Source organism: Myxine glutinosa, chromosome 4, assembly GCF_964187855.1.
Source record: "Myxine glutinosa chromosome 4, kmMyxGlut1.1, whole genome shotgun sequence".
In the NCBI taxonomy this organism is placed as follows: domain Eukaryota; kingdom Metazoa; phylum Chordata; class Myxini; order Myxiniformes; family Myxinidae; genus Myxine; species Myxine glutinosa.
Window position 1 is genome coordinate 48,395,790 of NC_136264.1, and position 15,856 is coordinate 48,411,645.

Here is a 15,856-nt window from a genome sequence, read left to right on the forward strand (position 1 = left end):
TCACTCTCACTCCTACTCTGTGTTAGTGTTTCCTCCTTTTCATTGTTCACTCTCTGCTGTTGGTGTTCCCGCTTTCCATTATTCACTCTCACTCCTTCTCTGTTGTTGGTGTTTCCTCCTTTTCATCGTTCACTCTCACTCCTACTCTGCTGTTGATGTTTCCCCCTTTCCATTATTCACTCTCACTCCTATCCTGCTGTTGGTGTTTCCTCCTTTCCATTGTTCACCCTCACTCCTTCTCTGCTGTTGGTGTTTCCTCCTTTCCATTGTTCACTCTCACTCCGACTCTGCTGTTGATGTTTCCTCCTTTCCATTGTTCACTCTCACTCCTATCCTGCTGTTGGTGTTTCCTCCTTTCCATTGTTCACCCTCACTCCTTCTCTGCTGTTGGTGTTTCCTCCTTTCCATTGTTCACTCTCACTCCTACTCTACTGTTGATGTTTCCTCCTTTCCATTGTTCACTCTCACTCCTACTCTGTGTTAGTGTTTCCTTCTTTCCATTGTTCACTCTCACTCCTACTCTGTGTTAGTGTTTCCTCCTTTCCATTGTTCACTCTCACTCCTACTCTGCTGTTGGTGTTTCCTACTTTCCATTGTTCACTCTCACTCCTACTCTGCTGTTGGTGTTTCCTCCTTTCCATTGTTCACTCTCACCTCTACTCTGTGTTAGTGTTTCCTCCTTTTCATCGTTCACTCTCACTCCTACTCTGCTGTTGGTGTTTCCCCCTTTCCATTATTCACTCTCACTCCTATCGTGCTGTTGGTGTTTCCTCCTTTCCATTGTTCACTCTCACTCCTACTCTGCTGTTGGTGTTTCCTCCTTTCCATTGTTCACTCTCACTCCTACCCTGCTGTTGGTGTTTCCCCCTTTTCCATTGTTCACTCTCACTCCTATCCTGCTGTTAGTGTTTCCCCCTTTTCCATTGTTTACTCTCACTCCTACTCTGCGGTTGGTGTTTCCCCCTTTCCATTGTTCACTCTCACTCCTACTCTGTGTTAGTGTTTCCTCCTTTCCATTGTTCACTCACTCCTACCCTGCTGTTGGTGTTCCCCCTTTCCATTCTTCACCCTCTCTCCTACCCTGCTGTTGGTGTTTCCCCCTTTTCCATTCTTCACTCTCTCTCCTACTCTGCAGTTGGTGTTTCCCCCTTTCCATTCTTCACTCTCCTACCCTGCTGTTGGTGTTTCCCCCTTTTCCATTCTTCACTCTCTCCTACTTTGCAGTTGGTGTTTCCCCCTTTCCATTCTTCACTCTCTCTCCTACCCTGCTGTTGGTGTTTCCCCCTTTTCCATTCTTCACTCTCACTCCTACCCTGCTGTTGGTGTTTCCCCCTTTTCCATTCTTCACTCTCACTCCTACCCTGCTGTTGATGTTTCCTCCTTTCCATTGTTCACTCTCACTCCGACTCTACTGTTGGTGTTTCCCCCTTTCCATTGTTCACTCTCACTCCTACTCTGCTGTTGGTGTTTCCCCCTTTCCATTGTTCACTCTCACTCCTACTGTGCTGTTGGTGTTTCCCCCTTTCCATTGTTCACTCTCAGTCCTACTCTGCTGTTGGTGTTTCCCCCTTTCCATTGTTCACTCTCACTCCTACTCTGCTGTTGGTGTTTCCCCCTTTCCATTGTTCACTCTCACTCCTACTCTGCTGTTGGTGTTTCCCCCTTTCCATTGTTCACTCTCACTCCTACTCTGCTGTTGGTGTTTCCCCCTTTCCATTGTTCACTCTCACTCCTACTCTGCTGTTGGTGTTTCCCCCTTTCCATTCTTCACTCTCACTCCTACTCTGCTGTTGGTGTTTCCCCCTTTCCATTATTCACTCTCACTCCTACTCTGCTGTTGGTGTTTCCCCCTTTCCATTGTTCACTCTCACTCCTACTCTGCTGTTGGTGTTTCCCCCTTTCCATTGTTCACTCTCACTCCTACTCTGCTGTTGGTGTTTCCCCCTTTCCATTGTTCACTCTCACTCCTACTCTGCTGTTGGTGTTTCCCCCTTTCCATTGTTCACTCTCACTCCTACTCTGCTGTTGGTGTTTCCCCCTTTCCATTGTTCACTCTCACTCCTACTCTGCTGTTGGTGTTTCCCCCTTTCCATTCTTCACTCTCTCTCCTACCCTGCTGTTGGTGTTTCCCCCTTTTCCATTCTTCACTCTCACTCCTACTCTGCTGTTGATGTTTCCTCCTTTCCATTCTTCACTCTCTCTCCTACTCTGCAGTTGGTGTTTCCCCCTTTTCCATTCTTCACTCTCTCTCCTACTCTGCTGTTGGTGTTTCCCCCTTTTCCATTCTTCACTCTCACTCCTACTCTGCTGTTGGTGTTTCCCCCTTTTCCATTCTTCACTCTCACTCCTTCCCTGCTGTTGATGTTTCCTCCTTTCCATTGTTCACTCTCACTCCTACTCTGCTGTTGATGTTTCCTCCTTTCCATTGTTCACTCTCACTCCTACTCTACTGTTGGTGTTTCCTCCTTTCCATTGTTCACTCTCACTCCTACTCTACTGTTGGTGTTGCCCCCTTTCCATTCTTCACTCTCTCTCCTACTCTGCTGTTGGTGTTTCCCCCTTTCCATTGTTCACTCTCACTCCTACTCTACTGTTGGTGTTTCCTCCTATCCATTGTTCACTCTCACTCCTACTCTACTGTTGGTGTTTCCCCCTTTCCATTGTTCACTCTCACTCCTACTCTGCTGTTGGTGTTTCCCCCTTTCCATTATTCACTCTCACTCCTACTCTGCTGTTGGTGTTTCCCCCTTTCCATTGTTCACTCTCACTCCTACTCTACTGTTGGTGTTTCCCCCTTTCCATTGTTCACTCTCTCTCCTACTCTGCTGTTGGTGTTTCCTCCTTTCCATTGTTCACTCTCACTCCTACTCTGCTGTTGGTGTTTCCCCCTTTCCATTGTTCACTCTCACTCCTACTCTGCTGTTGGTGTTTCCCCCTTTCCATTATTCACTCTCACTCCTACTCTGCTGTTGGTGTTTCCCCCTTTCCATTGTTCACTCTCACTCCTACTCTACTGTTGGTGTTTCCCCCTTTCCATTGTTCACTCTCTCTCCTACTCTGCTGTTGGTGTTTCCTCCTTTCCATTGTTCACTCTCACTCCTACTCTGCTGTTGGTGTTTCCCCCTTTCCATTGTTCACTCTCTCTCCTACTCTGCTGTTGGTGTTTCCTCCTTTCCATTGTTCACTCTCACTCCTACTCTGCTGTTGGTGTTGCCCCCTTTCCATTCTTCACTCTCTCTCCTACTCTGCTGTTGATGTTTCCTCCTTTCCATTGTTCACTCTCACTCCTACTCTACTGTTGGTGTTTCCCCCTTTCCATTGTTCACTCTCACTCCTACTCTGCTGTTGGTGTTTCCCCCTTTCCATTATTCACTCTCACTCCTACTCTGCTGTTGGTGTTTCCCCTTTTCCATTGTTCACTCTCACTCCTACTCTGCTGTTGGTGTTTCCCCCTTTCCATTGTTCACTCTCACTCCTACTCTGCTGTTGGTGTTTCCCCCTTTCCATTGTTCACTCTCACTCCTACTCTGCTGTTGGTGTTTCCCCCTTTCCATTGTTCACTCTCACTCCTACTCTGCTGTTGGTGTTTCCCCCTTTCCATTGTTCACTCTCACTCCTACTCTGCTGTTGGTGTTTCCCCCTTTCCATTCTTCACTCTCTCTCCTACCCTGCTGTTGGTGTTTCCCCCTTTTCCATTCTTCACTCTCACTCCTACTCTGCTGTTGATGTTTCCTCCTTTCCATTCTTCACTCTCTCTCCTTCTCTGCAGTTGGTGTTTCCTCCTTTCCATTGTTCACTCTCACTCCTACTCTACTGTTGGTGTTTCCCCCTTTCCATTCTTCACCCTCTCTCCTACCCTGCTGTTGGTGTTTCCCCCTTTTCAATTCTTCACTCTCACTCCTACTCTACTGTTGGTGTTTCCTCCTTTCCATTGTTCACTCTCACTCCTACTCTACTGTTGGTGTTTCCCCCTTTCCATTGTTCACTCTCTCTCCTACTCTGCTGTTGGTGTTTCCCCCTTTCCATTGTTCACTCTCACTCCTACTCTGCTGTTGGTGTTTCCCCCTTTCCATTGTTCACTCTCACTCCTACTCTGTTGTTGGTGTTTCCCCCTTTCCATTGTTCACTCTCACTCCTACTCTGCTGTTGGTGTTTCCCCCTTTCCATTGTTCACTCTCACTCCTACTCTGTGTTAGTGTTTCCTCCTTTTCATTGTTCACTCTCACTCCTACTCTGTGTAAGTGTTTCCTGCTTTTCATCGTGCACTCTCACTCCTATCCTGCTGTTATTGTTTCCCCCTTTTCCATTGTTTACTCTCACTCCTACTCTGCTGTTGGTGTTTCCTCCTTTCCATTCTGTTCCCTTCCAGCCTACTGTCACTCTTCTCCAACACGCCCCTAGTCCCTCACCCTCACTTTCATTTGTATTCTTTCCTTTTCCGTTTCATACCCGGTTTTTCCCTTCCTCTACTTGTATCCAGCTTGTTCACCCCGAAGTCCTCCACCCCCTCCCCATGATCTCCTCCAAGTGTCTCTCCGCTGTGTCCCTTTACCATTCTGTTGGTGTATTTATCTCCCCGCCCCTTTCCCACTATTATTTTGGTGAAGGAGGTTATGTTTTCACCTTTGTCTATCTGTTCGTCTGTGAGCAGGATATCTCAAAAAGGTTTGGACTAAATTTGGTGGACAGGGTGTGTGTGCCAAAGTCGATTTGGTTCTAGTTTGGTGAAGATCCGGATACAGATCCAGATACTATAATTTTTTTTTTAAAGTGATTCTTCACTGTTGAGCGATATAGCCAAAAGCGATAAGCGATACATGTTGTGGATGGATTATGCCAAGACTTGTTGGACAGGTTGGTAGGTGAGAGGATCAAGCAGATTACATTTTGGTTATTAATTAAGGTCTGGATGCCGAGCCGGCCTTTGAATGGGATACCAAATGTAAACTGTTCATCCTGGTAGAGGTGTGCATTCTAGTTTTGTTTCTGTTGAGTTTTGGTCATTTCTGTGTTGCAGCTCTTTTCCGAGCCTCGACTTCATATACAAAAAAAACCACTCATGTAAGCAAGTAATTTCACCTCCGTCCCAGACACATCTTCTGTGTAGTTCATCATACATCTCTATCTTGTCACATGTAACTTTACTTCCTCTGCTTAAAACCCACCTTTGTTCCTAGCCCACCTCCACCCAGCCATCCTGTCTCAAATTGAGCCCTCCAGCTGCTTTTTATGTTTATAAAGAGAATTCCATATTGATGGTCTGAGGTTTGTAGCTGAAGACAATATGCCATTTTTGAAATTCAAAACCAATAGCTCTTTATCTAATTAATATTTTCCATGTTTCTTGGAACAGACGGTGACATTTGGTATGGCACCTGACACAAAGGATGCCATCTTTTCAATGAGCAAACTCTATATGCAGAACCCTAATGCCATCATCCTCTGCATACAAGGTACTCAAGCATGTTGGTTTTCTACCAAGGCCTAGGCCTTCCCTCACTCTCTTGTCACTTTTCTGGTTAATCTCTCCATGATGTTGAATTGCCTCGTCGTGACCTTTGGCCCTCGACCCCAACCGTGCTGCAGATGGATCTGTGGATGCCGAGCGCAGTATCGTCACGGACCTCGTAAGCACCATGGACCCAAAGGGAAAGCGCACCATCTTTGTGCTCACAAAGGTGGACTTGGCCGAGAAAAACCTTGCGAACCCGAGCCGGGTATGAGCATCCTGGACCCACGCTTTCCTACATAAACATTCCTTCCTTTCTTCTCTCTCCCAATTCCCTTCTTTTCCTTCAACATTTTAATTTATTTTCCTTCCACAAACTTTCTTCCTCATTCTACTGTCTTCTCACCCCTTTCATTTATTGTCCCTGTTTTACAGATAAAGCAGATATTAGATGGGAATCTCTTTCCAATGAAGGCTCTTGGATACTTTGCTGTGGTCACTGGCCGTGGTAAGCCTGTACTACACAGTTGTTTAGATGGTACTGGAAGTTAAAGCAGGAGAGGGCGCTCTGAGCTTGGTAAACCTACAATTTATCAAACCGAGCATTCCACTGCCGGACTCTAGCCTTCATAAACTCATGTTACGGGGCCTTTGGCATACTCAACATCCTTACAAAGCACAGGTTGGCAAGAAAGACAGTCCAGGAATTTGGAATTTGTTCTGGGTGCTGGAGATAACTTGCCTTCTCTTGTTTGAAAGGCACCATGGAATATTTAAAGTCCACCAGATAATACTATCAGATGTGATTCCAGCTTACCGTCCATCCGAGGGATGGTGCATTTTGAGTGGCAATGCCCTGAAGCACGAATCTACCAGTTTATAGTCGGGTCAGGAATTGAACCCACACCTGACTGCTCCGAGACGACTGTGCTACCTCTGCACCATTCTGTTAGACAGCATACAGATATGCAACCATAAATCCTGTAGGGTTTTGAATTTGTTTGAAGACCTTGCCCCTTAAAACCGCCGATAAATGACATTTCAAAACATTGCTCAGCCATGGCCTTCGGGCCAATCTATTTATTTAGTATGCAAAGGGATTAAATTAAGAGAAGGGTGATAGAAAAATAATGTGAGACGTGGGGTAGAGGGGTGAGGGTGGTGAAGGGAAGGAGGTTTGGAGGAGATATGAGTGAGGGTGAAGGAAGGTAACTATGTCAAACTTTCTGCCATATATGTGTACCTAATAAGTAGATAGATGCTGAAAATCCTTGGCCCATATTATAATCCTTTTACCACCAGCGACCTTTGATGTAACTTTTCTTGGCTGTCACTTTTTATGCGTCAGCGGAGACGTTATGTTTTTGGGTTGTCCATCCGTCTGTGATAGGTTTTCTTTACTGCGATAACTTAAGAATGGCTGAAGGGATCCAAGTCAAACTTGGTGTAAGTAGGTAAAATAATGTAAAGGTAAACTGATTTGATTATGCGATCAAGACGTCAAAGGTCAGATGGCATATCAGGTAAAAATGTGATACTTGAGAACAGCTGAAGGGATTTAAATCAAACTTTGTAAACGTATTGTTGCGGATCTCGGGTTACGGCGCTCCCCTTACCGAGGGGGGGGGGGGGGGGGAGGGTTAATCCCCTCGTCTATTAAGCTGGCCGTCCGAGTCCTTAGAAGATATCGCGCTCCTTCCGGTCGGAAGCAGGGCGATACTCCTGCCCGAGCCACGGACAAGATGGAATATTGCCGAGCGGTTTAGCAATCCGAAGCCCGAGCCGTTGGCGGCAGTCTAAACCTGATTCTAAACGGTTCCTATATCGTGCCACAGGTATTCAATTGGGGGACAGGACGGAAGCGATCGGATGAGAAGAAATCAGGTAAAGAAAGAACATAGGATTTATTATACAATAATGAAGAGGAAACGAAAGGGGCAAGAATATACAAAAGAAGGAAATAAAAGGACATAGGGCAAGCTTAGACAGTCTTATATATCACTCCCAGGACAGAACAAACACACTTTCACGAAAAGGTGGTGGTGGTGGTGGTGGTGGTGGTGGTGGGAAGGAAGAGAAGGTTCATGCAGATAGCAGGGAAGGAAGGTCCGGCAGATGGCACAGTCGTCGAGGTCCCGCTCCAAGCTCACGCTCCAGTCCACGCTTTAGGTTCGAGACGAAACCCGGCAACAGCTCCGCGTGCAGTTGAATGCGGCCGGACAATTATATAGCGGGCGGAAGCTGGTACACTGCGTACGGAATATGTGCGCTCATCTGCTCGTTCGTCTCCTTGGCTCTCCCGGGCACATCTCTTTTATCTCCTCAAGTAGTCCCACGCGGCCGCTTATATTGGCCGATCGCGTATCAAGCCTCCGCTTATCTGGATACGCCCACCGAGGCGCTGGCCTCGGCCCTGGTTGGGTGATGAGGGCTCCTTGGCTCCACCCTTAACAGGGATTCGCCTCGCTCGATAGCTCCTCCCCACTTTTTCTCCGGACTTGACCGTGTGGCTTATGGCGGCTGGCAGCGAACAACCAAAAGGCAGCGAACGCTGAGGCGGCTGCGGCTGGCAGAGGCGCGTAATACAATTTGGAGAGGATAAAGCCGCAAAATGAATAGGATGGGAATTTGAGAAGGGGCCTAGGTTATTTCATTAATGCAACGCAGAGTCAAACTATTGGGAACAGATCCTTACCTGAAACACATACGAATGAAATAACTAAAGAAGATCCTATGGTGTGCTACGTGTTGCTCGTGGCCTAACTAGGGTGCGACCTTTGACCTTTCACAAAAATGGGAATATTTACAGGGGATTATTTATAAGGGATATTACAATATTTACAAAGTGGAGGGTTCTAAAAACCACAACAGTATGTATCATGATGTATTAATGTGGGCGGATGTATATCGATCAACGTTACGACATCAAATTATGTCTAGATTACTTTCCTCTGTGCTCGTTGGAATTGCTTCACATCTCCACTCGAAAACAGTCAAAGTAGTAACCGGACATCAGATTGCCCAGATTGTTTGTTTGAAGTGAAAATTTGTGACGTTTTTGATGAAACGTCATACTATGTAATGTTTTGTGTATAATATTTATTTGAAAGATTATCCCATGGTGATGTGTAATATCGTGTATTTTTCTGCAGGAAACACAGAGGAACAGATAGAGTCCATAAAGGATTACGAGGAGGATTTTTTTCAAAACTCCAAGCTTTGTAGGTATGAGTTCGGAATGAGCAGCAGAGCAAAAAAAAAGTTCAGACTTTGCCTTTGCAATCACTCTGGCAATCTGGCATCATCCTGTGGTTTTTATGACACTTCCTTTTTTTCATTATAATTAGGGTCCGCCGCACACTGGGAGACAGTAGTTTTGCAATTGTGCGTGCATGTATGTCTGTATGTTTGTCGTAACGTTTTTTTTAACCGTTTGAGCTTTTGTCATCAAATGTTCAACAAACTTTTATTATGACAATATGGAGAACACTAATTAATAATTGGGTCAAAGGTAAAAGTCATAATGAGTAGAAATAGGCCTTATCAGATCGTCCGCTGCTGTGCGGGTCAGCTGCAGTATCTTATGTGAAAGCACCCCGATATATGCTTTCTGAACTTGAATTGATAGCTCCCACTGCTGTCAGTAGACTTCTGTTCAGAGTTCTGGGTTCAATCTGTTGAATTGGTCTTGAGACGTTTTTGGAAAGGGTCAGCAGAAAACCCTCATCGCTTTGTCCTAATAGTGCTGGAGCTGTGACAGATGGCGTAATTCCATCTGGTAACAACTCTTGGGAGTATTTGAGGCTTTTTACCTCTGCAAAAAATATTATACACAACGAGGGAGGTTATGCTTTCACCCCTGTCTGTCCATGTGTTTATTTGCTTGTCTGTCTGTCTGACTGTGAACAGGATATCTCAAAGAGTTGTGGATGGATTCGGGCAAAATATGGTGGACTGTTTGGGTGTATCACAAGAACGAAAGGATGAGATTTTGGGTGAAGATCCGGATACTATAATTTTAAGTGATTCTCCACCATTGAGAGATGGGGCAAAAATGATATATTGCACGATATCTGACGTTATGGATGGATTTGGACAAAACTTGGTGGGGGAGTTGTGTCGGTGACAGGAACAAGTCAATTAGATTTTGGTTAAGGTCCAGATTCAGATCCGACCTATCAGTGGGATACAAAACGGAAATTTATCTTGGATTTTCACTTCTTCTGGATGGATGGTTGCAGTGAATATGGTCATCTTTGATGTCCACACTCTTCTGAGATATTTACTGTGACTGTTCTCTCCCATCTTTTGTATCAAGTTTCCCATCACCCACTACATTTGTACCTTGTCTACAGTAGCAAGTTCTGAACTCAATCAGGCTGGAGGTAGTTTGAGATTGAACCAAACTCCATATTTCTCATTAGCCGAAGCCTTTAGAAGGATCGACATTGACTTTTATTTCCTTTCGATTTGATCGAAATCATCGAGTGTGCTATTTTGGTGGATTGAGATGCATATATTGCGTGAATGAATTCAGAGCGTTGGTGGAGACAAGGCACTGGTGGAAATGGGAACACGCAGATCTGGGAAATCGGAGCTTAATCTTTGGAGATGCCAGCGTTGATAAATTCAATTGAAGTAGTTTCCGACATTTTGTTTTGGCCAGCACGCTTCCGGATGTTCATTGGGTTGCCTGTTTAACAAATGTACTGAAATCTCTGCTTCCCCATCAATGGAAACTCCAAACTGTAAAGGGGAGATGTGTGAGGAGACAGATATAGGGAGGAGGGTCACCATGGGTTGTCCGTCCGTCAATAAATGAGTCAATCACCTGGGAAATGTCATCTGAAAAACTCCAAAACATCATTCGATGTATGTGGTGGTGCACCGCCTTCCTGGAAGATGACTGAAGCAATCGTGATGTCTTGCTTCGTTCTCAGTGCAGGAAGGAATCTTCTCTGCAGCATGTCCACATATCTATCTGTGTTGACTTCACTGTTTGTCTGGCTTCGTTCTCAAAGAATAAAAGTCCTATTACCCCACTACATCCAATAGCACACCAAACCGTTGCTTTCACTACAGAAACTGGTTGTTTCATATATTCGTGCAGTTGCTGGTCTGCTAAAAATTGCATGCTATGTTTGTTCACATGGCTGCTGAGATGGAAGTGGGCCACATCACTAAAGAAGGTGTGGTCAAGAAAATCTTGGTCATCTTCAATCTACCAAGCAATGGTGGTGCAACATTTGAATGGCAACCTCTTATTTATTTCGGTCTGGTGCTGCAGTAATTGTATCTTGTTCGAATACAGTTTCAGATCGCCATGTGTGAATCTGCCCACAGTCGTGTGAGAAGTTCACACCAGCTATGCAAGTCGACGTTTCAACTTCAACGGAGAAGTCTACAAAGCAAAGCTTCTCTAGCAGCCTCGATATTGTCGGGTGTTCTCACTGAAGCTTTTCGACCACTGTGTCCTTTAATTTGGTATTTCACACTTCCAGTGGCTCTAAACTCTTCAACAATACTTTTGACTAGCCGAAACCCGTGGAACATCCACGGAAGGGAGGATGTGGTGTATGGATAGAGTGTACCATTATGGATGGCATAGGGGATAGATGGTAAATCCATTAGTGCCGTGGGCTGTGGGCATCGGGTCACTGGGTGCGGCGTAAAAGGGATAACAAAGTCGAGTGCTTACGCTATTATTATATAGACACTCCCCGTCGATGTGCTTCTGTGGTAATCGCGAATATGAGTCACATACACGGTCACAGTGCCTGACGCCACTGTGACCGTGTTTTGATTAATAAATCTACGAGTCACAAAACACGAACCGAACTCACCTCAAGCAGTAAAAAGGTGCAAATCGCTCCTAGAAACCACCTCATCTCTTCAGACCTCAACACACATCGATAAGTGACGGCAGCGCTCATGGGATCTTCTTCTTCCGTTAAGCTCCAATTTTTTCTCTTTAAGTTTAGTCCAATCAGTCCTTTCTGCTCGAACTGCTCAGGCCATGCCTTCCCGCTCTCATACTTTTATTTCTGTTCGGTGTAGAAAGAGATTGACATATCGTTCGTCTGTTTTCAGCTCGTTCTCTTTAAGCTTCCTTACGTCTCGCCACCTGCTACACCTCTCTGAGTTACGAGGATTTATGCAACGCACCCCGAGTATCGCAACGTCACTCCATTTAACTTTATTAAAATGACGATAAAGACGTTTCCTTATATATCCTAATTTATGTGGTGTATGGATAGAGTGTACCATTATGGATGGCATAGGGCAGCGCTCATGAGATCTTCTTCTTCCGTTAAGGTCCAATTTTTTCTCTTTAAGTTAAGTCCAATCAGTCCTCTCTGCTCGAAGTGCTCAGGCCATGCCCTCCCGCTCTCATACTTTTATTTCCATTCGGTGTAGAAAGAGATTGACATATCGTTCGTCTGTTTTCAGCTCGTTATCTTTAAGCTTCCTTACGTCTCGCCACCTGCTACACCTCTCTGAGTTACGAGGATTTATGCAACGCACCCCGAGTATCGCAACGTCACTCCATTTAACTTTATTAAAATGACGATAAAGACGTGAAACCCGTGGAACATCCACGGAAGAGAGGATGTGGTGTATGGATAGAGTGTACCATTATGGATGGCATAGGGGAGCGCTCATGGGGTCTTCTTCTTCCGTTAAGCTCCAATTTTTTCTCTTTAAGTTAAGTCAAGTCCAATCAGTCCTCTCTGCTCGAAGTGCTCAGGCCATGCCTGCCCGCTCTCATACTTTTATTTCCGTTCGGTGTAGAAAGAGATTGACATATCCTTCGTCTGTTTTCAGCTCGTTATCTTTAAGCTTCCTTACGTCTCGCCACCTGCTACACCTCTCTGAGTTACGAGAATTTATGCAACGCACCCCGAGTATCGCAACGTCACTCCATTTAACTTTATTAAAATGACGATAAGACGTTTCCTTATATATCCTAATTTAAAATGTTCAAGGGAATAAAAAGACCATTTGGTTCACACCACCCATGATCACACCACTCGACTGTCCAATCAGCGGACGGCTCGCTTTGCCTTCGCCCAGCAGACGCCAATACGATGGCGTCGTAAGATGGCATCGTATCGGCAGTTAATCGGATGCTTTTGGGCCCCAACGTCGGCGAATTCAGATTTTTCGAGTATGTCTGTACGTGATAAACAAAGAGCGTGGTTCGTAGATCGTAAATCCATTAGTGCCGTGGGCATCGGGTCACTGGGTGCGGCGTAAAAGGGATAACAAAGTCGAGTCCTTACGGTATTATTATATAGACTAGCCGAAAGCCGTGGAACATCCACGGAAGGGAGGATGTGGTGTATGGATAGAGTGTACCATTATGGATGGCATAGGGGATTTGCTTGTCCTAGTAAGAGTTAGGAAGAAAGATGAGAATGAAGAGTGCATATATGAACAACGATCGCCGACACCGGCACAAATGCATGCTCTGGATTGTCCACTCAGTGGACGGCTTGCTTTCGCCTTCGCCTGTCCAATCAGCGGACGGCTTGCTTCGCCTTCGCCCAGCAGACGCCAATACGATGGCGCCATAAGATGGCGTCGTATCGGCAATTAATCGGATGCTTTTGGGCCCCAACGTCGGCTAATTCCGATTTTTCGAGTATGGCTGTACGTGATAAACAAAGAGCGCGGTTCGTAGATCGTAAATCCATTAGTGCCGTGGGCATCGGGTCACTGGGTGCGGCGTAAAAGGGATAACAAAGTCGAGTCCTTACGCTATTATTATATAGATTAGCCGAAACCCGTGGAACATCCACGGAAGGGAGGATGTGGTGTATGGATAGAGTGTACCATTATGGATGGCATAGGGGAGCGCTCATGGGATCTTCTTCTTCCGTTAAGCTCCAATTTTTTCTCTTTAAGTTAAGTCCAATCGGTCCTCTCTGCTCGAAGTGCTCAGGCCATGCCTTCCCGCTCTCATACTTTTATTTCCGTTCGGTGCAGAAAGAGATTGACATATCGTTCGTCTGTTTTCAGCTCGTTATCTTTCAGCTTCCTTACGTCTCGCCACCTGCTACACCTCTCTGAGTTACGAGGATTTATGCAACGCACCCGAGTATCGCAACGTCACTCCATTTAACTTTATTAAAATGACGATAAAGACGTTTCCTTATATATCCTAATTTAAAATGTTCAATGGAATAAAAAGACCATTTGGTTCACACCACCCATGTTCACACCACTCGACTGTCCAATCAGCGGACGGCTCGCTTCGCCTTCGCCCAGCAGACGCCAATACAATGGCGTCGTAAGATGGCGTCGTATCGGCAGTTAATCGGATGCTTTTGGGCCCCAACGTCGGCTAATTCAGATTTTTCGAGTATGGCTGTACGTGATAAACAAAGAGCGCGGTTCGTAGATCGTAAATCCATGAGTGCCGTGGGCATCGGGTCACTGGGTGCGGCGTAAAAGGGATAACAAAGTCGCGTCCTTACGGTATTATTATATAGATAGTTTTGTATTGTGGAATTATTGCATTTGGAAAGAGCCTGTGAAACTCTTTGTGTATAAACATATGACTTCATCACAAAAAAAGGGTCTCTAAAATGAGTGTCAGAGAAATTGCTTGACATTGTTGAAATTTCTATGGGGAAAAAAACTTTAAACCTTGTTCTTTAAGTGACCTGAAAATAAAAAAAGAGGGTCCCATTAGTAAAATTTTAACAGCTGTTTGAAAAGTTTCACCTAGTTTTGGACCACCTCATAAATGTAAGTCTTTCTTGGAAATACTGCTTCAACTAGTTTCACTAATTTTCAGTTCTATGTTTGATTCACAATTTGATTTGTTCATGGACTATGTTTTCATAGATCTGGCAGTCTCAAAGCACACCAAGTTACCACAAAGAACCTGAGTCTTGCCGTCTCCGATCGCTTCTGGAAAATGGTTCAGGAGTCTGTGGAACAGCAGGCGGACTCATTCAAAGGTGAGGAATTTCTCATTTGCACACTGCATTGGTACGTCGGAGGTTTATAAAGAGTTATAAATTTGTACACAAATTCTAGCCGAATAGACTTTGAGTCCAAATACCACATGGTGAGGTAAGATAGGGTCGAAGGTAACACGGTGCCTGTGGGGGTAGTGGGATTACACATGGTAACAACAAGAGGATGAATGACGAGGAAGGAGGGAATGCTATCAACCTGCAAATAGATGAGGAGAGATGAGGGCTGGAGTTGATGAGAATGAAAAATATCATGGAGAGTGATGGAGGATGCATTGCCAACTTTATGCCATTGAGGGAAGAATGTGATTGAACAGACTGAGCAAGGGGGTTCAGCAAGCAAGAGAAGAGAGGAGAAAAGAAATGGAGGTGATCAGTGGGCCTTTATTTTTCAGAGTTGTATTGAAAGATGCATTTGACAGTATTTTTAATTGGGATAGACAAAGTTAATTTTTTTTCTCATCTTTCTTACAGACCCTTTAGTATGCACACATGGAAAAAGGTTAAGCACGTCTATTCAATCCCACTGTTTGTGGACAAATATATTGAATCAATTCAAGTTTTCTTTCAAACATAAATGGAAGAACTTTCCATTTGTCAGTAGTCCAAGGCAATTTTGCACACCTAGCATGTTAATGGTTAAGGTTTTGAGAAGGTAATATCATTTACTTCCATTAGCGGATGACGGTTCTTTCAAAAAGTATTCACACCCCATGACTTTTTCACATTTTTTGTGTTATAGCCTCAATTTTATATGGGTTCTTAAAATGGGAAAATGACCTTAAAATGCCTGTTGTTGTTTGTTGTATTCTCACTATGTCAATTTTAATATCATTGTCTTTAAATAAAAATATTCATTGATGATTAAAATTGTAATTAAATGGAATGTTTGATGTCTAGTATGTCTCCTGGTGTTGTTTTTTACATTTTCTAAAATTCCTTGAAATGTGCAATGCATGGCAAAATAAGTGATTCGTGCATAACGCTTGGTGTCCACCAAATTTACAATAATTGTGATGTCAGTTTCATTTTCAAATCACAAAGGACTCATGAAATGAACTCGGTGTGTCGGTTAAAAAATACCTGAAGAAGAATGCCCTTGATGCTTATTCAATCGATAAATCTGAAAGTTAATTTTTTTCGCCATAATCTTGTCGTATTTTTTTCGTGTCCGCCCCGTTATCCACGAATCACATCCCAGCAAAAGTGAAAAGAAACCTGCATCACTCGAAACTTGATTATGTGGGACGCGGGTCCCGTTTGTTGTGGTAGCAAAGCAGTCACTCACTGGCAGACGAAAACTCGTTTACGGATGACGTCAGAACTTGTTTTTGTGTCCGTGTCCTCCAGGGCTGCATTATGCACGAATCCAGCATGTGAAGTGCACTCTCGTTTTCATTTTGGTGAAAACGAAGCATGT

The 15,856-nt window shown here is 44.6% G+C and overlaps 2 protein-coding genes across 5 annotated transcripts in view; both read left to right on the top strand.

The window, feature by feature from the left end:
* LOC144891596 (uncharacterized) overlaps positions 1 to 15,856 on the top strand; it is a 710,104-nt gene that overhangs the window by 652,920 nt on the left and 41,328 nt on the right. The window lies entirely within an intron of this gene.
* The window catches only part of LOC137424622 (dynamin-like GTPase OPA1, mitochondrial), a 169,621-nt gene that overhangs the window by 135,940 nt on the left and 17,825 nt on the right, over positions 1 to 15,856 (top strand). For all 4 annotated transcript variants that reach the window (XM_068112259.2, XM_068112261.2, XM_068112258.2 and 1 more), the window contains 5 exons: positions 5,354 to 5,453; positions 5,587 to 5,717; positions 5,885 to 5,957; positions 8,602 to 8,674; positions 14,303 to 14,418. In XM_068112259.2, coding sequence (XP_067968360.1) covers positions 5,354 to 5,453; positions 5,587 to 5,717; positions 5,885 to 5,957; positions 8,602 to 8,674; positions 14,303 to 14,418 — 493 coding nt within the window. The remainder of the gene's footprint in view (positions 1 to 5,353; positions 5,454 to 5,586; positions 5,718 to 5,884; positions 5,958 to 8,601; positions 8,675 to 14,302; positions 14,419 to 15,856) is intronic.